At 43.0% G+C, this 19620-nt stretch overlaps 1 protein-coding gene across 4 annotated transcripts in view; it reads left to right on the top strand.

Moving 5' to 3' along the window:
• The window catches only part of LOC138746547 (disintegrin and metalloproteinase domain-containing protein 11-like), a 113846-nt gene that overhangs the window by 1602 nt on the left and 92624 nt on the right, over nt 1–19620 (top strand). For all 4 annotated transcript variants that reach the window (XR_011347020.1, XM_069904817.1, XM_069904818.1 and 1 more), the window contains exon 4: nt 17285–17351. Coding sequence is in view for 3 of the 4 variants with exons in the window: in XM_069904817.1 (XP_069760918.1) it covers nt 17285–17351 (67 nt within the window). In the remaining variant the exon portion in view is untranslated. The remainder of the gene's footprint in view (nt 1–17284; nt 17352–19620) is intronic.

Genomic DNA, 19620 nt, shown 5'->3' with positions numbered 1-19620 from the left:
ATGGAGTGGTTACTTTCAGTCTGTGCTATGAGTAGAGTTGCAATTGTTTCTTTCAGTTCAAGGGTGTTTCACAGTGCCTGGTGTATTGTATGGATAAACAAAATGAGGTGAGGTTTATAATTTGCTCTCTGCCACTCTGTTCCGTCACTAGTTTACGATTCAGTGAATTCTTGAGGCATCTGAGCATTGTTCACCAACATTGTGTGAATGTTTATACAAATCTTTATTACAAAATCCTAAGCTGATTTCAAACTACAATATGCAAGCCCTTCCCAATTATACTTATCAACACCTGGGCTGGTCCCAACTGCCGAAGCGAGGCAACGACCGCACACTTGGAGTAGGTTGTCAGGGCTCCAGTAGCAGCTTCACCGCTTCACCACCCCTTCCCCCCCCCCCCCCCCCCCCCGACCGGGACGTTGGTTGGACTTTGGAAGTTCTTCTTCTCGCCGAGAGACGTTTCCACCCCTCGGAGAGTCTCTGGATGGGGGACCTTGACGCAAGAGTAAATCACCGAAATTAAAACAGAAAATGCCAGATAACCAGGCAGCATCTGCGGAGAGAGAAACAAATTTGACATTTTGTGTTGACAACAATATTTCCTGGTGAAAGGTTTGGCTGAGTATTTCCAACTTTTTTCTGTTTTCATACTGGGGATTTTGCAGCGGGTGTGTACGTTGGTATTTACAAAGGATTGTGAATGTTTCATTTGAATTGAAGTAAGCATGAGTAACGTCCTTCATAGCATCTAGTCTTTTGGAAAAAAATAACTTGAGGATAGAATGTTCGGTGCGGACTAGAAGGGCCTAATGGCCTGTTTCCGTGCTGTAATTGTTATGTTATTATTATTAAAAGGAGGTCTTCTATTACACGAGGATAGGAGTGCCTCTCTCTTCCACACCCCCTCCATCTACCAGTGTGTTTTCTTACAGACTGAATTTAAGCCCCTTGGATCCTCCAAAACATCATCTCCTGGGTTGCTATCAGTTGCCAAGTAATGAGGAAACCTACCAGTTATAGCGCACTAGTTTCACTCTCCTTTGCCAGAGAGAAATTTACTACCCTTCCTCCAGTTCTACATTTGCTTTTGCTGATCTGTAGAGTCGTGCTTCTCCGCTAAGCTCCAGTATCCCTGCCACCTGGCATTGGTGCCATGGACTTCTACGACTTGATGACTCAAATAGGTCCAGATGCTTCCTCAAATACATCATCTCCTCAAATCAAACAAATTTTACTATGTTCTCCCTCTATCCCCCTGAGACCCGTGTGCCCATCTTATCAGACCTCCACTCTCGAGAAAGCCTACCAGACTCGGCTTCAATCCAGGCAAGATCCTGGTGAATCTCTTCCATGCTTTCTTCAGCCCAATCACATTTGAAGATTTTAATTTCATATTAAATTAGATTTAGGCATGCAGCTCAGCCCTTTCGGCCCACTAGCCCGTACCATCTAATTTACGCCCAATTAACCTACACCCCTGGTATGTTTTGAAGGATGGGAGGAAACGAGCCCCCGGGGAAAATGCACGCAGACAAGGGGAAAGCGTACAAACTCCTTATAGAGAGTGCAGAATTTGAACCTCGGTCCTGATCGCTGTAAAGCCGTTTTGCTAACCGCTGCGCCAACCATGCTGCCCCACAATGATGAAAACAACCACTCACATATTTAAAGAGCATCTGGACTTATTTGAGTGTGAACAAATTATGGTATTAATGCAGGTGAATGAGATTAATGGAGATAGACACTACAGATGGCAGGGATATTGGGGCTTAGGGGAGAGGGGCAGTGGGGGTTTTTTCTGCATGTCTCTGCAGATCAGTAAACTTGATATAGTTTTTTATAATTCTTCTAGATTTTGGAGAAAATAGGCATGGTCTCTCTCCTCTTACGGGAGCTCACCCAATACTGGGCCAGTGCTGCAAATCATCTCTGTACTTATCCATGGAAATAACCAATGGACATGCTGTCTCTGATTAGCAACTAGTCTCAAGGAGAGCAGCAAGGCAGGGCTCACTAATTTTGTTCAATAATAAAAGGAAGCTAGTGGCATTTGTCAGAGGATTTTATTACAGTTGACACTGCCTGTTCCAAGATGATAATAGGGAGAATTGCTGACAGATTGAGAGATCCAGGGAAAATCCTGATAGAAGAATATGAAGCTGAGTTAACAAATGCACGTGCGGTGCAGTAACTTTATCCAAAAGTTGATTGGAGCACTGAGTTGGAATCTTGGATTTTGATCATATATTTACCTTTGGCAATGGAAAATCTCAATAAAATTGATAGAAGATCTTAATTTGCCCAATCTATTTAATTTTCCCAGGCATACTTTGTGCTTGGAAATATTCAAAACCTTGTCTTAAGCATCATGTTAATTTTGTTTTCCTTGAAGAATGGTAATACAGAATCCTGGAACGAGCAAGTAGTTCAAAACTGTTGGAAAATACCTTGACTGTTCCTATTCTCAACGTTCATCATGACGGAATGTAAAAATTATCCAAAGTATTATCGTTTGAGATTTAATAGTGAAGCTGTTAACTTGTTTTATTTTCACCTCCCGTAACATAAATACTTTTTACATTTATTATGTAGTCGGTAGGAGAGAAATATGGAAGAAGCCAACTCAGCTTTGGGCCCAAAGTTTGAGTCCTAAGGGGGCCTTAGGCAAAAAAAAAAGTTTGAGAAAGCCTGGTCCAGAAAGATGTCTGCTCTTTATCCCTCAGTAAAGTGATATTAACAATCTCTTTAACTATTCTGAAGACCACAATTATATTGGCACCAGTTCCAAAAAAAGCTCTGGCAAGTTTCCGTGTGTATCATTAATCTGTTTAAGAATCACTGTTAATAATCCTTCTGGGCAACTGTGAGAGGTCAAGAGGATATAGGCTGGTGAAGTGGGCAGATAGGACAACTGAAATATGAGAATTGATACTTTGTGGAAAGAAGAATGAGAAGAGGCAATATCAACTAAATGTACAATTTTAAAAGGGTACAGAAACAGAGGAGTATGAAGTCTTGAGGTCACAAACCTGAAGGTGGCAGGGCAGGTTGAGAAAGTTAAAAACAAAATGAGATCCTGAGCTTTAAATATAGAAGCATTGATTGCAGAAGCAACCAAGTTATACTAAATACTTCTTGATTACTGCTTCCTCATAGCAAGCATTATGTTTGCATCTCCTGGCACATCATAACAGATGGCTGCCCAAGACAAGAATGACAAGAAAAAGAGAAGGGGAAATGCTACTGCAGAAAGAGGAGATGAGTTCTTAAATAATGGGAACATTCTCCCGTGGTGTTCAGGCAGCAGTTCACCTCGCTGAGTTTCACTGGGAGAGGAGCTGTGAGACACCACATTAAACTCTGTTACCTCCTGAATCCATATCTCCAATGCCAATTCAAGTTGATGACCTCATTAGCTGCTTTCAGGTGGCCAGAATTCCCGAATGTAAAGCCACCCAAAATACCCGAATGTGGCTGTCGGGAGGCCACCTGAAAGCGAAAAACCGTCTCCGAGGAGTACTTGCTCAACGCACCTCGGGAAGATATATTCTCCACTTCCGAGCGCTCTCCCAGGCACCTGAAAGCAGCAGCCTGAAAGCGGCAGGGGCCTACCAGGGGGCAGGCTGATGTCAATCAGCCAGCAACCCAACTCTCTGCTGCCGACAGCCCCCCTCCCCGCTGCCTAACAGCCCCACGGCATGGGGTGTCAAGGCTGGGGCGGCCGGCGTGGGACTACGGGTCTGGAGTGGCTTGCACGGGATGTCAGGGCTGAGGTGGCTGGCGCAGTACTTCGGAGTCTGAAGCCCCGCGCCGGCCGCTCCAGCCCCATAGTCCCGCACCATGAGGCTGTTGGCAGCGAGGAGGAGGGCTGTCAGGTGGCATTCTCCCGGCAATTCCACCTGAAAGCGGCTATTGGCTCTCAAGATCAGAGTGAGATTGAGTCTTTGTGGATGCCTTCTTTTCTGATGAGAGGAAGATGTTTGTGTTACGTGCAGTTATTTACTGTTATGTAAGGAAAGTCACTGAGGGGCTAATTTCAAAAAGGATTAGCTAACTCTGACTCTCTTTATGAGATGCAAAGGATGAGTTGGCTCTGCTGGAATTTCAGTCTCCCATTACTCAGAGTGCCTTCGATTGCACACTCATTGATTTGGGGGCATCGCAGATCAATTCTGTCCTTAAGTGCAACCTGTATTCAACCCTGATTGCAGGTGATCTCTGTGGAGTAGCACTATTTACTTAAGAGGGCATGGGGTTTCCATGGGTGTTTTATTTTCCTCCCAAATATGCCCTGCTGGTAGGTTAATTGATCATTGTAAATGACCCCCCCCTCCCCCCAGAGTAGGTGGATGCTAGGAGGATATTACCAAATGTGAGAATAGAAACAGGAAATCGATGGAGAATGGGTTTGATCTGAGCGTTGGCAGAGAAAGAATAAGGCTGAATGGTCTTCCTTTATGTCAAAATGAAATATACCAACATTTTCTCAAGGTCCAGTGGAAGAGAACAAATTATTGATGAGGCTGCATTTGGAGTACTGTATGCAGTTCTGGTCTCCTTATTTTAGGGAGGGTGTACTTGCTTTGGAGGCAGTGCAGGGGAAGTTCACCAGGTTGATTCCAGGGTTGAGGGGAAGCTTATGAGGAGAGACTCATTTGCCTGGGCCTGTACTCTCTGGAATTTAGAAGAATGAGAGGGGATCTTATAGAGACGTATAACATTATGAAAGGCATAGAAAAATTGAGGTAGGTAAGTTTTTTTTTCATCGGAACGGGAGACCAATATTTATGGGACGTAGCTTCAAGATTCAGGGTAAAAAATTTAGGACAGAGATGAGGAGGAACTGCTTTTCCCAGAGGTGGTGAATATATGGAATTCGCTGTCCATTGAAGGAGTGGAGGTGACCTCAGTAAATATATTTGAGAAGGTTGGATAGTTTTCTACGTAGAAAAGGAATTAAGGGATATGGGGAAAAGACAGCAAAGTGGAGATGAGCCGATCATCAGATCAGCCATGATCACATTGAATAGTGGAGCAGGCTTGATGGGCCACATTGCAGCAGTACTGATGGAAGGCTTTCTGACTGAAACGTTAATTCTATTCCTCTCTCCATAGATACTCCCTGGTCTGCTGAATTCTTACAGTACCTAAAAAAAAGATCTGATCTCTTGTTCCTGCAGTATTTAATTCTTGTCCAGAAATAGTAGTACAGGTCTTAGAAGCAGCAGATTTAAATAAGAAGCTGAACCTCGGAGAGGGAGTTGGAAAATTGGAGTCTATATTTCCACATTTTAGACCCAGGCTGCTGAAGCATGATCTTGGATGAGGTTACAAAAACTTGGAGAGGTAATCGTGTTCAGGGTTGGGAGAAGGTTGAAACTTTTCCAAATGAGACATGGAATCAACATTTAAACATGATGTTTTTATTTAATGGTCAAGATTCTCTTTGGTGTAAAATTGTGTTTTATATTTATTATAGTTAAAAACCTGGACATTTTCTCTGGCTTGTACTGATTTAGCATTTCTTGATCTACTGAGATGAGGAATTTGTTGAATGTTTTCCATGAGATTATGAGTGTAGCAGGCTGAATGGTCTTCCTTTATGTCAAAATGAAATATACCAACATTTTCTCAAGGTCCAGTGGAAGAGAACAAATTATTGATGAGGCTGCATTTGGAGTACTGTATGCAGTTCTCTCAGTGCAAGGACCTGGGTTCAATCTTGACTCGGGAGCTGTCTGTATGGGCTTGACCTGTCACTGCATGGGTTTCCTATGGGGTGCTCTGGTTTCCTCCCACATCCCAAAGATGTATCAGTTGGTTGGTTAGGTAACCGCTGTGATGTGCCCTTGGTGGTAAAATCCAGGGATAATGTCTACATTTCAAATTTAGACATGCAGTATGGTTACAGGCCAATCTCCATATGTTTTTCAAGGGTGGGGAGGAAACCCACACAGACATGAGGAGAGCGTACAAACTCCTTACAGACAGCGCTGGATTTGCACCCAGGTTGCTGGTGTTGTAAACTGTGCTGCCCAAAGAGAATGTGGGGGAAAAATTGGGATTAGTGTAGATTGGCATGGATCTGATGGGCTGAAGGGCGTGCTTTCATGCTATACCACTCACTGATATACTTTAAACAAGTTCATTGTATACAAAGAAATGCTTGTTATACAACTACAGGAGCTTGATACCTTTTATTAATGTGTAGTTTTCTACTAACCACGCAGCTCCACAGACTGGCTTTGCCTTTCATTGAAGTCCTAACTGATCTTTAACCTGCTCATCCTTGGTATTTTTCTTTATTGTTGATTCTCCCAATCTCTAAATCCATTTTCCTCCTTTGCTTTGAAAGTACTCAGTGTTTGACCATCCACTGCTGCCTGGCGTTAGAGAATTCCAAAGGTCAAACCAGAGGAAATGGCTCTCACTGGCTATCCGGTCAGTTCCTCTCACAACCTGCTGTTTCAATGGGGTCATCCCACCATTATTTAAACTCTAGTGGCTTCATTTAGGTTGGCCTCTCATTCCAGGAGTCAATCCATTGACTTGACACTACATTGTAGGTAATTATCTTTGTTTTGGGTGCACAATTCAATGCATTGTAGATGTGGTTACAACACAGCTCGGTAGCTGTGAGCTCCAAATTCTCTTATAATAAAGTAAAAACACACAGAAATGTGGCAGAATATCAGCCATCATCCCAAGGAGGCAAAGATATATTACTGATGTATAAGCAAAAATCAGACAGGCATCTTTAGAAATTAAGGCAGAAGAATGGGGAGGCTAGGACCTAACAGCCACCTTTATTCTTATCATATCCAATTAGCACCTTTTAGCTGTTGTCCTGGACTCCTCCCCCTCCCATTCTTCCCCCTTAATCTCTGGTCTTTAATTAAGATGCTTGCCTGATTTTGCTTATACCTTGAAGAAGGGCTCGGGCCTGAAACATCAGTAATATATATTTACATCCTGCGGACGCTACGAGACCGGCTGAGTTCCTCCAGCATTTCTGTGTGTGTTTTACTACAATCTAACTACTTATACCTTGATATATTTATACAATATTTTTGTTACTACTGCCTTTTTTCTAATCTCCCTGCAAGTATGATGAACGTTATTCCAAATGTTGAGTAGGCTGATTATATCCGTGCTCCCTATATTCTATTGAAGTCTCTTTCCATCTTTGCCACAGCTCCTTTTCTGATTTCTTTGGCTTGGCTTCGCGGACGAAGATTTATGGAGGGGGTAAAAGTCCACGTCAGCTGCAGGCTCGCTTGTGGCTGACAAGTCCGATGCGGGACAGGCAGACACGGTTGCAGCGGCTGCAGGGGAAAAATGGTTGATTGGGGTTGGGTGTTGGGTTTTTCCTCCTTTGCCTTTTGTCAGTGAGGTGGGCTCTGCGGTCTTCTTCAAAGGAGGTTGCTGCCCGCCAAACTGTGAGGCGCCAAGATGCACGGTTTGAGGCGATATCAGCCCACTGGCGGTGGTCAATGTGGCAGGCACCAAGAGATTTCTTTAGGCAGTCCTTGTACCTTTTCTTTGGTGCACCTCTGTCACGGTGGCCAGTGGAGAGCTCGCCATATAACACGATCTTGTATAAAATGCAGTTTCTGCATCCATTTTGGGAACCGGTGGTAAATATCTGAAATCCAATGCTCATCTTTGGGGAAGCTTAACCTGGGGCCAGTCAATAGTCAAGTTTTTGTCATCTGATTGTTCAAGTACAACCCAACGAACTTGTGTTCTCCAGTCCTCTATGCCAAAAATGCAGGCAACCAACCAGACATGCAACAATATATATTCAGGATAAGTATTCTTATAAATAAATAAATATTGTTTCCTGAATATGAGAGCCTCGGGTGGTCAGTGTGAGCCGTTCCTTTGGTCATTCAGCATTCTCACTGCCCATGGGAAGAAACTGTTCCTCAGCCTGGTGGTGCTGGCTCTGATCCTCCTGGATCTCTTCCCTGATGGGAGCAGCTGAAAGATGGGGTCCTGAATATGAACACACTTCAGACAACAATTGCGGTAGAACACATCAATGGATCGGGAAGTAGACCTGTGGATAGACCACCAATCCATTTCTCTGCAGCTACCATAATACACTGTGATGCAGCTGGCTAGAGTGCTCTCGATAGAGCTCCTGTAAAAGATTGACATAATGGTGGCCAGTAGCCTTGCCCGCTTCAGTCTTCTCAGAGAGTGCAGTTATTGTTGTGCCTTCCTGACATGTGAGGAGATGTGTGTCCCTTGCACAGTGGGCTCAAGGACACAGGCGAAGAGGAAGCAATGCTCGCCAAGACACCGTCAGAAGTCTTTGCCATTTGTCAAGTGGTTCCATTGATTCTTGCATCTCCAGGAAAAAAAGATGGCACAGTCAGATCAATGGCTCCAAAGAGATAACCTGGCAATAGGACTCATTTTAAAACAATAAAAGCAGGCACAGGATGAACATGAAACCTGCTTTGCCATTCAGTGAGATGGAAGCTAATCAGGTGTTGGTCAACATTAACACAATGGGGAAAAAGACCTACTTCCATGCTCTAAGACTGTAATTGAGAGTCCATGATAGACATCAGTGACACACCGTCAATTGCAGATTCCAATCTAAACATTTCCTTCTTATTCTTACAAAACTAGATACATTGTCTTGGCAAATCTGTTACATACACTGCATCTAACAAATTCTTTATTCAATTCATGAAATATTTCCTATTCATGATGACTCTGCCCACTTATGAGCTTCTAGATGTTCAGTTATCATATCCTTGGTAATGTATTACCTGTACTTGCTTTTCTGACAGTGTGGATCCCTATTTACTCTCCCTCCCTTTCTTGAACTACCTTCCATTCCACTGGGGCCATTCTAGAATCCAAAGAACTTTAGAAGATCACCACTAAACCAATCACCTGATATAGTGCCACCTTCCTTTGGACACCAGAGCCATTACAGACTTTATCAAAACAGGTGTGCCCCGTCAAATTGTTCAGGTTTTCCCTAACCAGGAGCCCAGGATGAACAATTAAATCTGGAACCTACTAAGATCCAGTCTGAAGATCAAGAACACTACACAAGGAGAAGGGATGACCCACGGAAAGCCATCTCCCAGGCGAAGTGGAGATTTCAACGAGAATGGAAGCAACGAAGGATGGCCATCAGTTATGGCAGGGCCTAAATGACCTAACCTTCTACAAAACCAAGTCTGGTGCAATAGGAAACACTCAAGCTTCACTCTCAGATGACCTCAATACCTTCTACACCTGATTTGACCACCTGAACAAGGAAGAACCATTGTGTGGGCTGCCTTCAGGAGAGTGAATCCAAGGAAAACATCTGGTCCAAATTGAGTACCCAGCGGAGTGCTGAAACCTGAGCTGACCAACTGGCCAAAGTTTTTATGGAAATCATCAAATCTGACAGGGCATGGAACCCACCTGTTTCCAACAATTCTCAGTTGTACCAGTGCCCAAGAAGAATGCGGTAACCTGACTAAATGACCGAGCAGTGGCACTCACATTCACAATAATGAAGTGCTTTGAGAGACTGATGTTGAAGCATATTGGATCCTGTCTGAGTGGATCAATTCCAATTTGCCTACCACAGTTACAGGTCTACGGCAGGCACCATTTCACTGGCTCTACACAAAGCCCTAGAACACCTGGACAGCAAAGATAAAGACACATGCTCTTTATTGTCTACAGTGCATTTCATCCCCTCAAAACTGATCAACACTCCAAGACCTTGGACTCCACACCACTCTGTATAATTGGATCCTGGATTTCCTCACCTCCGGACCACAGTCAGTACATCCCCTCCACAATTCCCATCAGTAGTGTGGCATCACAGGGCTGCGTAATTATCCCCGTTTGACTTGCTTTATACCTATGACTGTATGACTTTGTACGACAATAGCATTTACAAATGTGCTGAGGATACCACGGTAGTGGGTTGTATAAAAAGGGGTGATGAGTCCAGCACACAGGAGAGAGATTGAAAACTTGGCTGAATGATGCACCAACAACAACCTCACACTCACTGTCTTCAACACCAAAGCGATGGTTGTAAACTTTAGGAAGGGAAAACCAGAGGTGCATGATCCAGAGATTATTGGAGGATCAGAGGGGAAGAGGGTGAGCAAATATAAATTTCTGGGGAGTCATTATTTCGGAGGACCTTTTCTTGGACCCAACATACTAATGTCATCGGGAGTTGCGGAGGTTTGATATGACATCAGAAACCTTGGCAAATGTCTGCAGATATGTAGTGGAAAGTGTGCTGAGGTGGCTGATTCATGGCCTGGTATGGGGGCACCAATACTCCTGAGCAGTCGGCCCTGCAAAAGGTAGTGGACACAACCCAGTACATCACAGGCAAAACTCTCCCACCATTGAGAAAATCTATATGGAACACTGCTGTCAGAGAGCAGCGGCAATCATCAAGGATCCACACCAGCCAGGACATGCTCTGTTCTCACTGCTGCCATCAGGAATGAGGTATAGGTGGCACAAGATTCGTACCCCCAGGTTCAAGGACAGTTGCTATCAGACTTCTAAACAACAAACTCAATGAGAGACTAATTTAAGGACTCTTAATTTGCACATTATTTATTTCTGAATATTTATTTTTTCTGTGTTTGCACAGTTAGTTTGTTTACATTTCTCTCTTTTGAATACGTATCTTTTTCTCAAGTACAACTACAGACAAGCGGTAATTCTGCCTGACCCACAGGGAAAAAAAAATCTCAGGATTGTATGAGATGTCATGTACGACTCTGACAATAAATTTGAAATTTGTGCTTCGAGCACCAAGACCCAGGCCACCAGGACCAGGGAATTTGTCAGCTTTTGTCCCATTTACTTTTCCAGTACTTTCTTTTCATGAGTAGCCTCATTAAACCTTTTGGATCCCCTTCTATTTCTGGTGTAACTGCTAAGATGCAAGATATTGGTTCAAATAACAGTTAGCTCCTAATTACAGTTCTTCTGCCAGTGAGCCAGTTATCACACTTTATTTTCTGAACCAGGAGATTTACCAGGATGTTGCCTGGATTGGAAAACAAGTCTTATGAGCCAAGGTTAGTAGAACTGGGACTTTTCACTTTGGAGGGTAGAAGGATGAGAGGGGACTTAATAGAGGTCTACAATATTCCGAGCGGCATGAATAGCCAGGGCAGGAGTAGCAAACACCAGAAGACATCTGTACAAAGTGAAGAGAGAAAAATTTAGTGGAGATATCAGAGGTGAGTTTTTTTTTTTTCCCCCCCTGTCAGGGGTGGTGGCGGTGGCTGAAACAGGGCCATTTAAGAGACCCTTAGACAGGCACATGGATGGAAAATAAAATAGAGGGTTACGAGATAGGAAGGGTTTAGTATTTTTTTCGGTAGTAATCTATTGGCCGGCACAACATCAAGGTCTGAAGGGCCTCTACTGTGCTGTAATGTTCTATTCTATGAACCTTATTTAATTGAAATGGTTCATTTTTTTTTGTTCCCCCAACCCATTTCCTCACTCTAATTATAAACAATGAATACAAACTGTTTAATAAAGAAATACAACTCAAACGTTCTTCCAGCCACTCACTTAACTCCCCTTGTTATTCAAGGGTTTTATTAAGCATCAAACCACTCAATGTAAAAGAAGATAATGGTACAGTTTACTGGGGAGGGAAGAAATGAGGCTACTTATTAATGCACAATATGTTTCCTTGGCTTGATTTCAGACAATTTCATCCATGGATCCATTTTCCATCATTCGGACACGTTCTATACCTTTTCATTATGTAGCTCAGTGAAGCAAATCCCATTTCACCCAGATATGTCAAGATCATGTGCACAAACTATTCAAACACCATGTGGGATAACCCAGGGAACTCTCTTGAATTGACAGCCAGAAGTAATGAAAAGACTTCAACCTGATCTTTTCAATCCATGTTAGCAGCGGCATCAATCAAATTCCCTTCTCGGCAGGCAGAAACAAAAAGATTATAAACTGAGGAAAAATCCAGAATTTCATTTGTCACCGAGGAAAATGATGTGAATTATTGCAGATGTTTCAAATGCTTATTATCGCGTTACTGATTTCCAAACCTTTTACTTATTCATGTTATCAGATCTGACCATCGCTGGCAAGCATTTATTGCTTATCTATAATTGTCCTTGAGAAGTTGATGGACGCCACCATTTTGAACTTCTGTAGTCTTCCTGTCAGAGCAGGAGTTCCATGATTTAGACTCTGCAATGATAAAAGATCAGCGGTATTCCCAAACATCCGTTGCTCTTTTTCAGGTGAGGGAGGATACAGGTTTAAAAAGCCCTGACCAAGTCACCTGCTGTTGACAACTGTGTCTTCTCAAGAAGGCAGAGTGACCAGCACTGTGCAATAGTCAGAGAGGTAACAAATCTTAATGCCGTTTGGAGTGGGCCAATCAAATGGGTTATTTTATTTTGGATGGTATCCATTTTGAGGGCTTTTGCAGCTGTACTTATCTAGTCAAGCTTATTGTCAACTGATTGTACAAGTACAACCAGATGAAACGGCGTTCTCGAGTCCTCGGTGCAAAGACATGCAGACACACAACCAGACATAACACACATACAGACAAATATTGCATATGCAGGACCAGTATTATATCTAAAAATAAATAAATAAACATTGTTTTGTAGAAATGAGATCTCAGATGGTTAGTGTGAGCAGTTCCTTTGGTCGTTCTCACTGCCCGTGGGAAGAAGCTGTTCCTCAGCCTGGTAGTGCTGGCTCTGATCCTCCTGTATCTCTTTCCCCGATGGGAGTAGCTGAAAGATGCTGTGTGTGGGGCGGAAGGGGTCCTCAATGATTTTGTGTGCCCTCTGCAGACAACGATCCTGGTAGATCACGTCGATGGAGTGGAGGGAGACTCCAGTGATCCTCTCCGCCACTCTTGTGATCCTGTGGATTGACCTCCGATCCATTTCTTGGCAGCAACCGTACCCCACTGTGATGCAGCCAACCAGGACGCTCTCCACAGATCTCCTATAGAAGGTTGATTTAATGGTGGCCGGTAGCCTTGCCCACTTAAGTCTTCTCAGGAAGTGCAGTCACTGTTGAGCCTTCCTGACACATGAGGAGATGTTGAGGGTCCACGATAGGTCACTAGTTAAGTGAATTCCAAGGAAATTGATGCTCCCTACTCTCTCTATTACAGCAAAGGAACAATTTTAGGTAAAAATTTAAAACTTATGTAGAAATTTAGGGGAAAAAAAATACAATTAAGGCAAGAGGAGATGAATCAAGGTTGTTTCCCATGGTAGGGGAGTCTAGAGCAAGAGGGCACAATGTCAGGATAAAAGGAGAATCAATTTAAAACAGAGACACAGAAAAAAATCTTCAGCCAGAGGGATGCGAGTCTGTGGAACTTGTTGCCACTGGCGTCTGTGGAAGCAAGACCGTAGGGTGTATTTAAGGCAGAGATTGATGGGTATTTGATTAGACAGGGCTTCAAAGGTAATGGGAAGAAAGTCGGGGAGTGGGGCTGAGTGAAGGATGGCGGAGCAGACTCGATGGGCCGATTGGCCTACTTCTGCTCTTATATCTTCTGAGAGCATTCCATTCTGCTGCTGTTCATATTTCCTCATCAAATAGAAGATCATTTGGCCCATTGAACGTATGCTTGTTCTCTGAGTCAGTGCATCAATCCCATTCCTATTTATTTCTCTGGAACCGGTTCACTATCAGATTGCCTGAGTTTACCGCCATCCACCTACCCATACTACAAGGAATTTACAAGAGGCAATAAACCTACTAATCAGCACGTTGTTGGCTGGGGACTTCTTGCTTAAAAATTCAGCCAACCCTGAGGTTGTAGGACGGTGCCTTTCCTTCATGTGCCATGTCAACAAGTAAGTAAGGTGAGAGAAGCCATGAATGGTCATTAATTAGAAGTGAGGCTTGGAGTGAATGTGAATAAAGAAAAGGGGCCTACAAATGGCAATGAGGGTGTGCCATAAATCCATGTTCAGGGATGTACCAACAGATTCTTGGATAAGTAAGTAAGTGATTAACATCTGTGACCATTACTGCTGCATGGAGCGTGAGGAGTGCAGACGCAGTGATCCTGCGGGGTTCAACCGTCCAGTCAATTGCCAACAGCTCTGCCCTGGCTTTGAATGACCCATAAAAGGAGCCGATGGTAGTTCCATTTGAAATCCCGCGACCGTGGGATCTGCATCCAAGATGGCAGCACCTATGAGGGGCCGGGAGGCAGAGTATTGGCGCAGGGCACCAGAAAGCGGGGAGATCACCTCTGTTTTCAACACCACTCACTCACTGTGCAATCGGACTCCTTAGTAGGTATGTTTGAACTGTGCTATAATGACCTTCTGTAGCTTTTTTCTTTAATTACTTTCTTAACTAAAGGTTGGTGTATATTTGTGTGTGCATAAATGTAAAGGGAGGGAGAGAAACTTACTATTTAAAATAAGCTGCTTCGATTAATCCATCAAACCAAGAGCTGTCAACTGTTGCGGTAGTAGAATATCACAATCAGTATTTATTGTCATAAACAAATCGTGAAATTCGGTGTCACAACAGAATGAAGATATCCACCTCATTTTGTCTTTCAGTGTTTTTCTCCACAAGCCTTTTTTTGGATCCCATTCCACATAATTCATTTTTCATGTAAAAATCTGATTTCTTTTAGGGGGGGGAGGAAATACCCAGCTCTCTTGCCCCGTTATCTCTCTATCACTTTCTCTGGTTTCATTCATTCATGAAGCATTCATGAAGCATTCCTGCATCTAAGTGCCTCTGCTCTGCATTAACTATCTTCCAACCATTTTCCCTACATATCATAATCTGTTGAGATCCTTTGCTGTCTTCGAAGATCATGGCTAAATCACTGGACCCTTTGGTGTCATCAATAAACTGAACCACTGCTCTTCACCAGACCTTACTGAATAAAACAAGTGATTGAAATGTAATACTGAAATCTTAAGCCTCTACAAACTTTAGCAGGTATTCATACATAAAACCAAACACTATTCAGTTGCTTATCTCCTTTTCACCACGCACCGTGAGACCTGTGTTCTTTTGCAGAACATCTCATGTCACAACAAATTGTAATACTCATACAATGGCATCTAATGTCCCATCAATAAAGCCTTAAAGACACCTAGTTGCTCAGATATGACCTTCATTCTTAATGAGATTTTGTTTCTCCTCCAGCTCCTACGTGTACACTCAATCACAACATTTCATAGGATCTGATCCCATAATAGTTTGACTCAATGGTTTACTTAGTCACATTTAACCAACTTGGATGAGGTAAACACATGCAATGGTTGTCCTCTCCTCTGGCCCAAACCCAAGTGAGTTATTGAAATCTAGCAGTGATATACATCTGGTTTCTATCAATTCTTTCAGCACCCAGGGCCTTGCTACATTTTTGATCTTGGAGTTACGCAGCGTGGAAACTGACCCGGCATGCCAATTTGTGATTTGTCATTGATGTTATAATTATAGTCACTTGGCAAAGTAAATGAACAAACTTCTTAAAGTTTAAACCTGATGAGTAGCAGATAATTTTGACCCAGTCCACCATAGAACTGAATGGGATCAAGAGAATGGAATAAGGTATTTTTCCTTTACTCTATCTATTAACTGAGTGAGCATCTTTTTAATATAATACACTTCTACTGTTTCAACTAACGTAATTCTAAAACAACGCATCTTTAAACATCTCCAGTTCTAACTTATTCCCCACTTGTCATGCCTGAGATTGACCGAGGCAATGTAATAAAACTGTAACGTCCTCTGACCTCTTGCGCTTGCATAAATGCAGATATAATAGCTTAGGTTTGCATCATCAGTATTGATCAGCAAGCATTAATCGGTATTGATCAGCAAGCATTCATTGGCTGAATGATTGGATACATTTGTTCTATTTAAATATTTTGCAAAGAATGCTAAAATGTACAGAGGCCTCTAATAACCTATATCAAGATCTATATTCCATAGAATTATCAGTATTTTATTATAAAGGTATTAGGATACAGGGATAACTGAATCTAAATAAGGTGTCTAAAACTAGAGGGCATATATTTAAGGTAAGAGGGAAAGGATTTAAAAGGATCCTGAGAGGCACATTTTTCATGCAGAGGGTGGTGCGTTTCTGGAATGAGCTGCCAGTGGAAGTGGTAAAGGCAGGTACACTGTTACATTTGAAAGACACTCAGACAGGGAAATGGATAGGAAAAATGTCAAGAGCTGTGGGTCAAACGCAGGCTAGATTGCTCTGCATGGACATTGGTTGAAGGACCTGTTTCTGTGCTGTAAATCTCTCTAGCTCTTTAGTTTGTATCAGTCCCACATTCAAGTGGCTGTAATATACTTTGAAGATGGCATGATAGTATAATGTAAATAAAGAGAGATTGTTTAAATGCCGCATCTGTTAAGTGATTTCACTGTGTTTAGTTTGGGTCCATTCAAGACCAAGATCATAATTTTAAATTGCATGGTGTTCTCCTCAGGGTTAGGTTTTAGGGTCATAGGGATAGAGAAAAAGGCAGGGGGGCAGAACAAAAGCAGGCCCTTCAGCCCATTGAATCCATGCCAGCCCTTTTACACTCATCCTGTTCTCCCCATATTCTCATCTATTCCCCTCATTCTTCCCTCCACATTCCACCACTCACAAAAGGGCAATTTAGAGCAGCCAGTTAACCTGCCAATTTGTAGATCTGTGGAGCGTGGGAATAAACCCGAGCACCCAGAGGAAACACGGGGCCATGGGGAGAACATGCAAACTCCACGCAGACATCGGCCAAGGTTGGGTCTCTGGCGCTGTGAGGCAGCCACTCTACCAGCTGTGCCACTGTGTTCCCATATATTATTAGTGATGCAACTAATTCTGGACATGGTAACAGAAGGAGATTACATTTTAATGGGAGTGGTTTAAACAAGGTCCACTCTGGTGAACCCTAATTTCAACTAATAGCCTAATTATCAGGATTCACTGTAAAAATAGGAAATGATGGACAGATATGCTGAAATCTGTAAATAGAATATGTAAATAAAACCACCACGGCAGCATTTACGTTGAATCTTGACAGGAGAACTGAATAATAAAAAGACAAGTTCAGGTCCAAAGCTGAAGAATATTTTTACATGCAGTGATTCATAAATAGAATTGTCCTTGGGCAAGATAATGGAGCAAATGTTAAAAGTTAATTAGAGGAGGAAATGGCATAAATACAGAGTTCTGTTGTTGAATCTCTTGCATAATTACGACTATACTGTTTATCTTTTTCAGTAACCTGCTGGCAGCTCATTACGTTGAAAGACATTTCACCAAAGAAGGAAACGCCACACAGACAATGGTAAGATACTCGATTAAATTTTATTTTATTGCAACAACATGAAAATGATGCTGGATAAGTCTGCAACATGTGTGATCAAGTTGGATAGAAAGAAGCGCATGTGTTCAATCTAAGGCAGCAATTTCACAAGATTTTCAAGCCCTTCCATAGATAATGACTGAAAGAATCTCTATGTAAGCTTTAGGTCTTTTTGTGTGACAATGGCTGGGGTTGCCTTTTTAACAGCCCTACCTTACAGAAGCAGACCTTTTGACCCATCTACACCAACTAAACTACGCCTTTTACCAGCACTTGGTCCATAACCTCCCATTGCTTGGTCCATAACCTCCCATCGCTTGGTGAATCAAGTGCACATCTGGATACATGTAAAAGGCTGTGAGAGTGAGTGCCTCCACCCTCTTCTTCAGACTCAACCACCCCCACATGAAAAAGTTCTTCGTATCTCCTCAACTTGCCCCTTACGCTAAATCTATGCCCACTTCTTTTCGATACCCTTTCAAGAGAATAACCCCATCTATAATCCTCATATTTTGTATCCCTCCATTAGAGATTTTTACAAGAATGATGATAAACAAGTTGAAATTTATTGCCACATATATTGAAAATGCAGTGATAGAGGTTGTTTTGCGAGCAGTGGGTGAGGTTTGGTCCTGTTGTCCCGCTCACCTAGGGAAAGTGCTCAAGTAATACATCGCCTTTCCTTTCTCAGTGTAGTGAACGCCACGTGGCCACTTTCTGGCTGGCCAGGCAGGAAGTCACTGCAAATGGCCTCTTCTACATTACTGCATCTGTAGCAACACCTTCTCATTGGTGTCTCCCATTTTCACTGAGTTTGCTATGTCGTGGTGCGACCGAGTGTCTGGCGTACAACTGGATGGGTAGGCTCGGCTCGTTAGCCTTGGTTGGCAGCCAACTCTGATTTCAAACTCTGGCAGATGGGGCTTGTTAGCCTCGTCGGGCCATCCATCTCGGAGAAGGAATCTCCGAAATAAAACTTACGACCCGAGAACTTGGCTATCACCATACGAGCTTGCTGGGCTGTGGCAGATAAATCCTGGGTGTAAAAGGTGGGGCCAGTACCACGCACACTGTGCTTCACCTAAAAAATCCATTGTGCAGGCTCAAAGGACATGATTATGTCTATGATCCTTCCTGTATCTTCATTTGTGAAGCCAAGCCATGATCAGTTAAAGGTAAAGGTTCCATTATTGTCATGTGATACTACATTTAGAATGTAATGTACATGAAATTCTTTAACTTTCGTCGTCTGTAAGGCAGACAGAGAGCCACCATTTTGTTCAACACCCCTCACAGAAACCTACAGCACCTGGTGTTCCCAGGCGGTCTCCCCTCCAAGTACTGACCAGTCCTGTGCCTGCTTAGCTTCCGAGATCAGTCAATCCCAGGCGTATTCAGGCTATTAGGTGTGAGGAACACAGTATATACGTTCAGAAAAACAGAGGGAGATAATAATTGTAGCAGCATTGCCAGGCCTAGTGTTGCAGTACCCAATTTAGGATCTCAATGCAATGTTATAGAATAGAGGGAGATCAGTTTGTCTGGTGCAAAGACAATATAATTTGCTATTTTGGGCTTCATTCAAGACTGGTCCTTAAAATCGATAGAATGTGATCTGAGACTTGTGAATCTTCTTCCTGATGGAGGGGTGAAGAGAGGGTATCCAGGATGGGATGAGTCTTTTGATATGTTTGGCTGCTTTCCAAGGCAGCTGAAGTTATGGATGGAGTCAATGGAGGCAGAGATTGGATATGATAGTCTGAGCCAAGTTCATTCTTGGGGGGAGCAGTTCCTGTACCATACAGTGATGCATTCTGACAGGATGTTTTCAGTCGTGCACCTGAAGAGGTAGAGAAGGGACGTTGGTGACGTGCTACATATTCTCAGGCTTCTGGAGAAGTGGAGGTACTGATGGGCTTTCCTGTCCATTGCATCAGCGAGGTGGACCAGGACAGGTCACTGGAGATGTTTACTTCTAGGCACTTAAAGCTGTCTACTGTCTCCACCTCAGCGTTGTTGATGTGGACCAGGGAAGTAAACTTCGCTCTTCTTCTGGAGGTCTATAACTAGATCTTTTCTCTTGCTGATATTGAGGAAGTGGTTAGTGTCCTGGTACCAACCCACAAGGCATTGGGAGAAACGAAGACCAAAATGGGGAATGGAGGATGATTTCAAACCTTTCCTCAGTTAGAATGTATCATCCTATTGTTCAATTTTCTCATGCTGCTGTAGGGAAAGATAACGATTATTT

Source organism: Narcine bancroftii, chromosome 12 (genome assembly GCF_036971445.1).
Source record: "Narcine bancroftii isolate sNarBan1 chromosome 12, sNarBan1.hap1, whole genome shotgun sequence".
Lineage (NCBI taxonomy): Eukaryota > Metazoa > Chordata > Chondrichthyes > Torpediniformes > Narcinidae > Narcine > Narcine bancroftii.
This window is presented reverse-complemented; position numbering and strand designations above follow the sequence as displayed.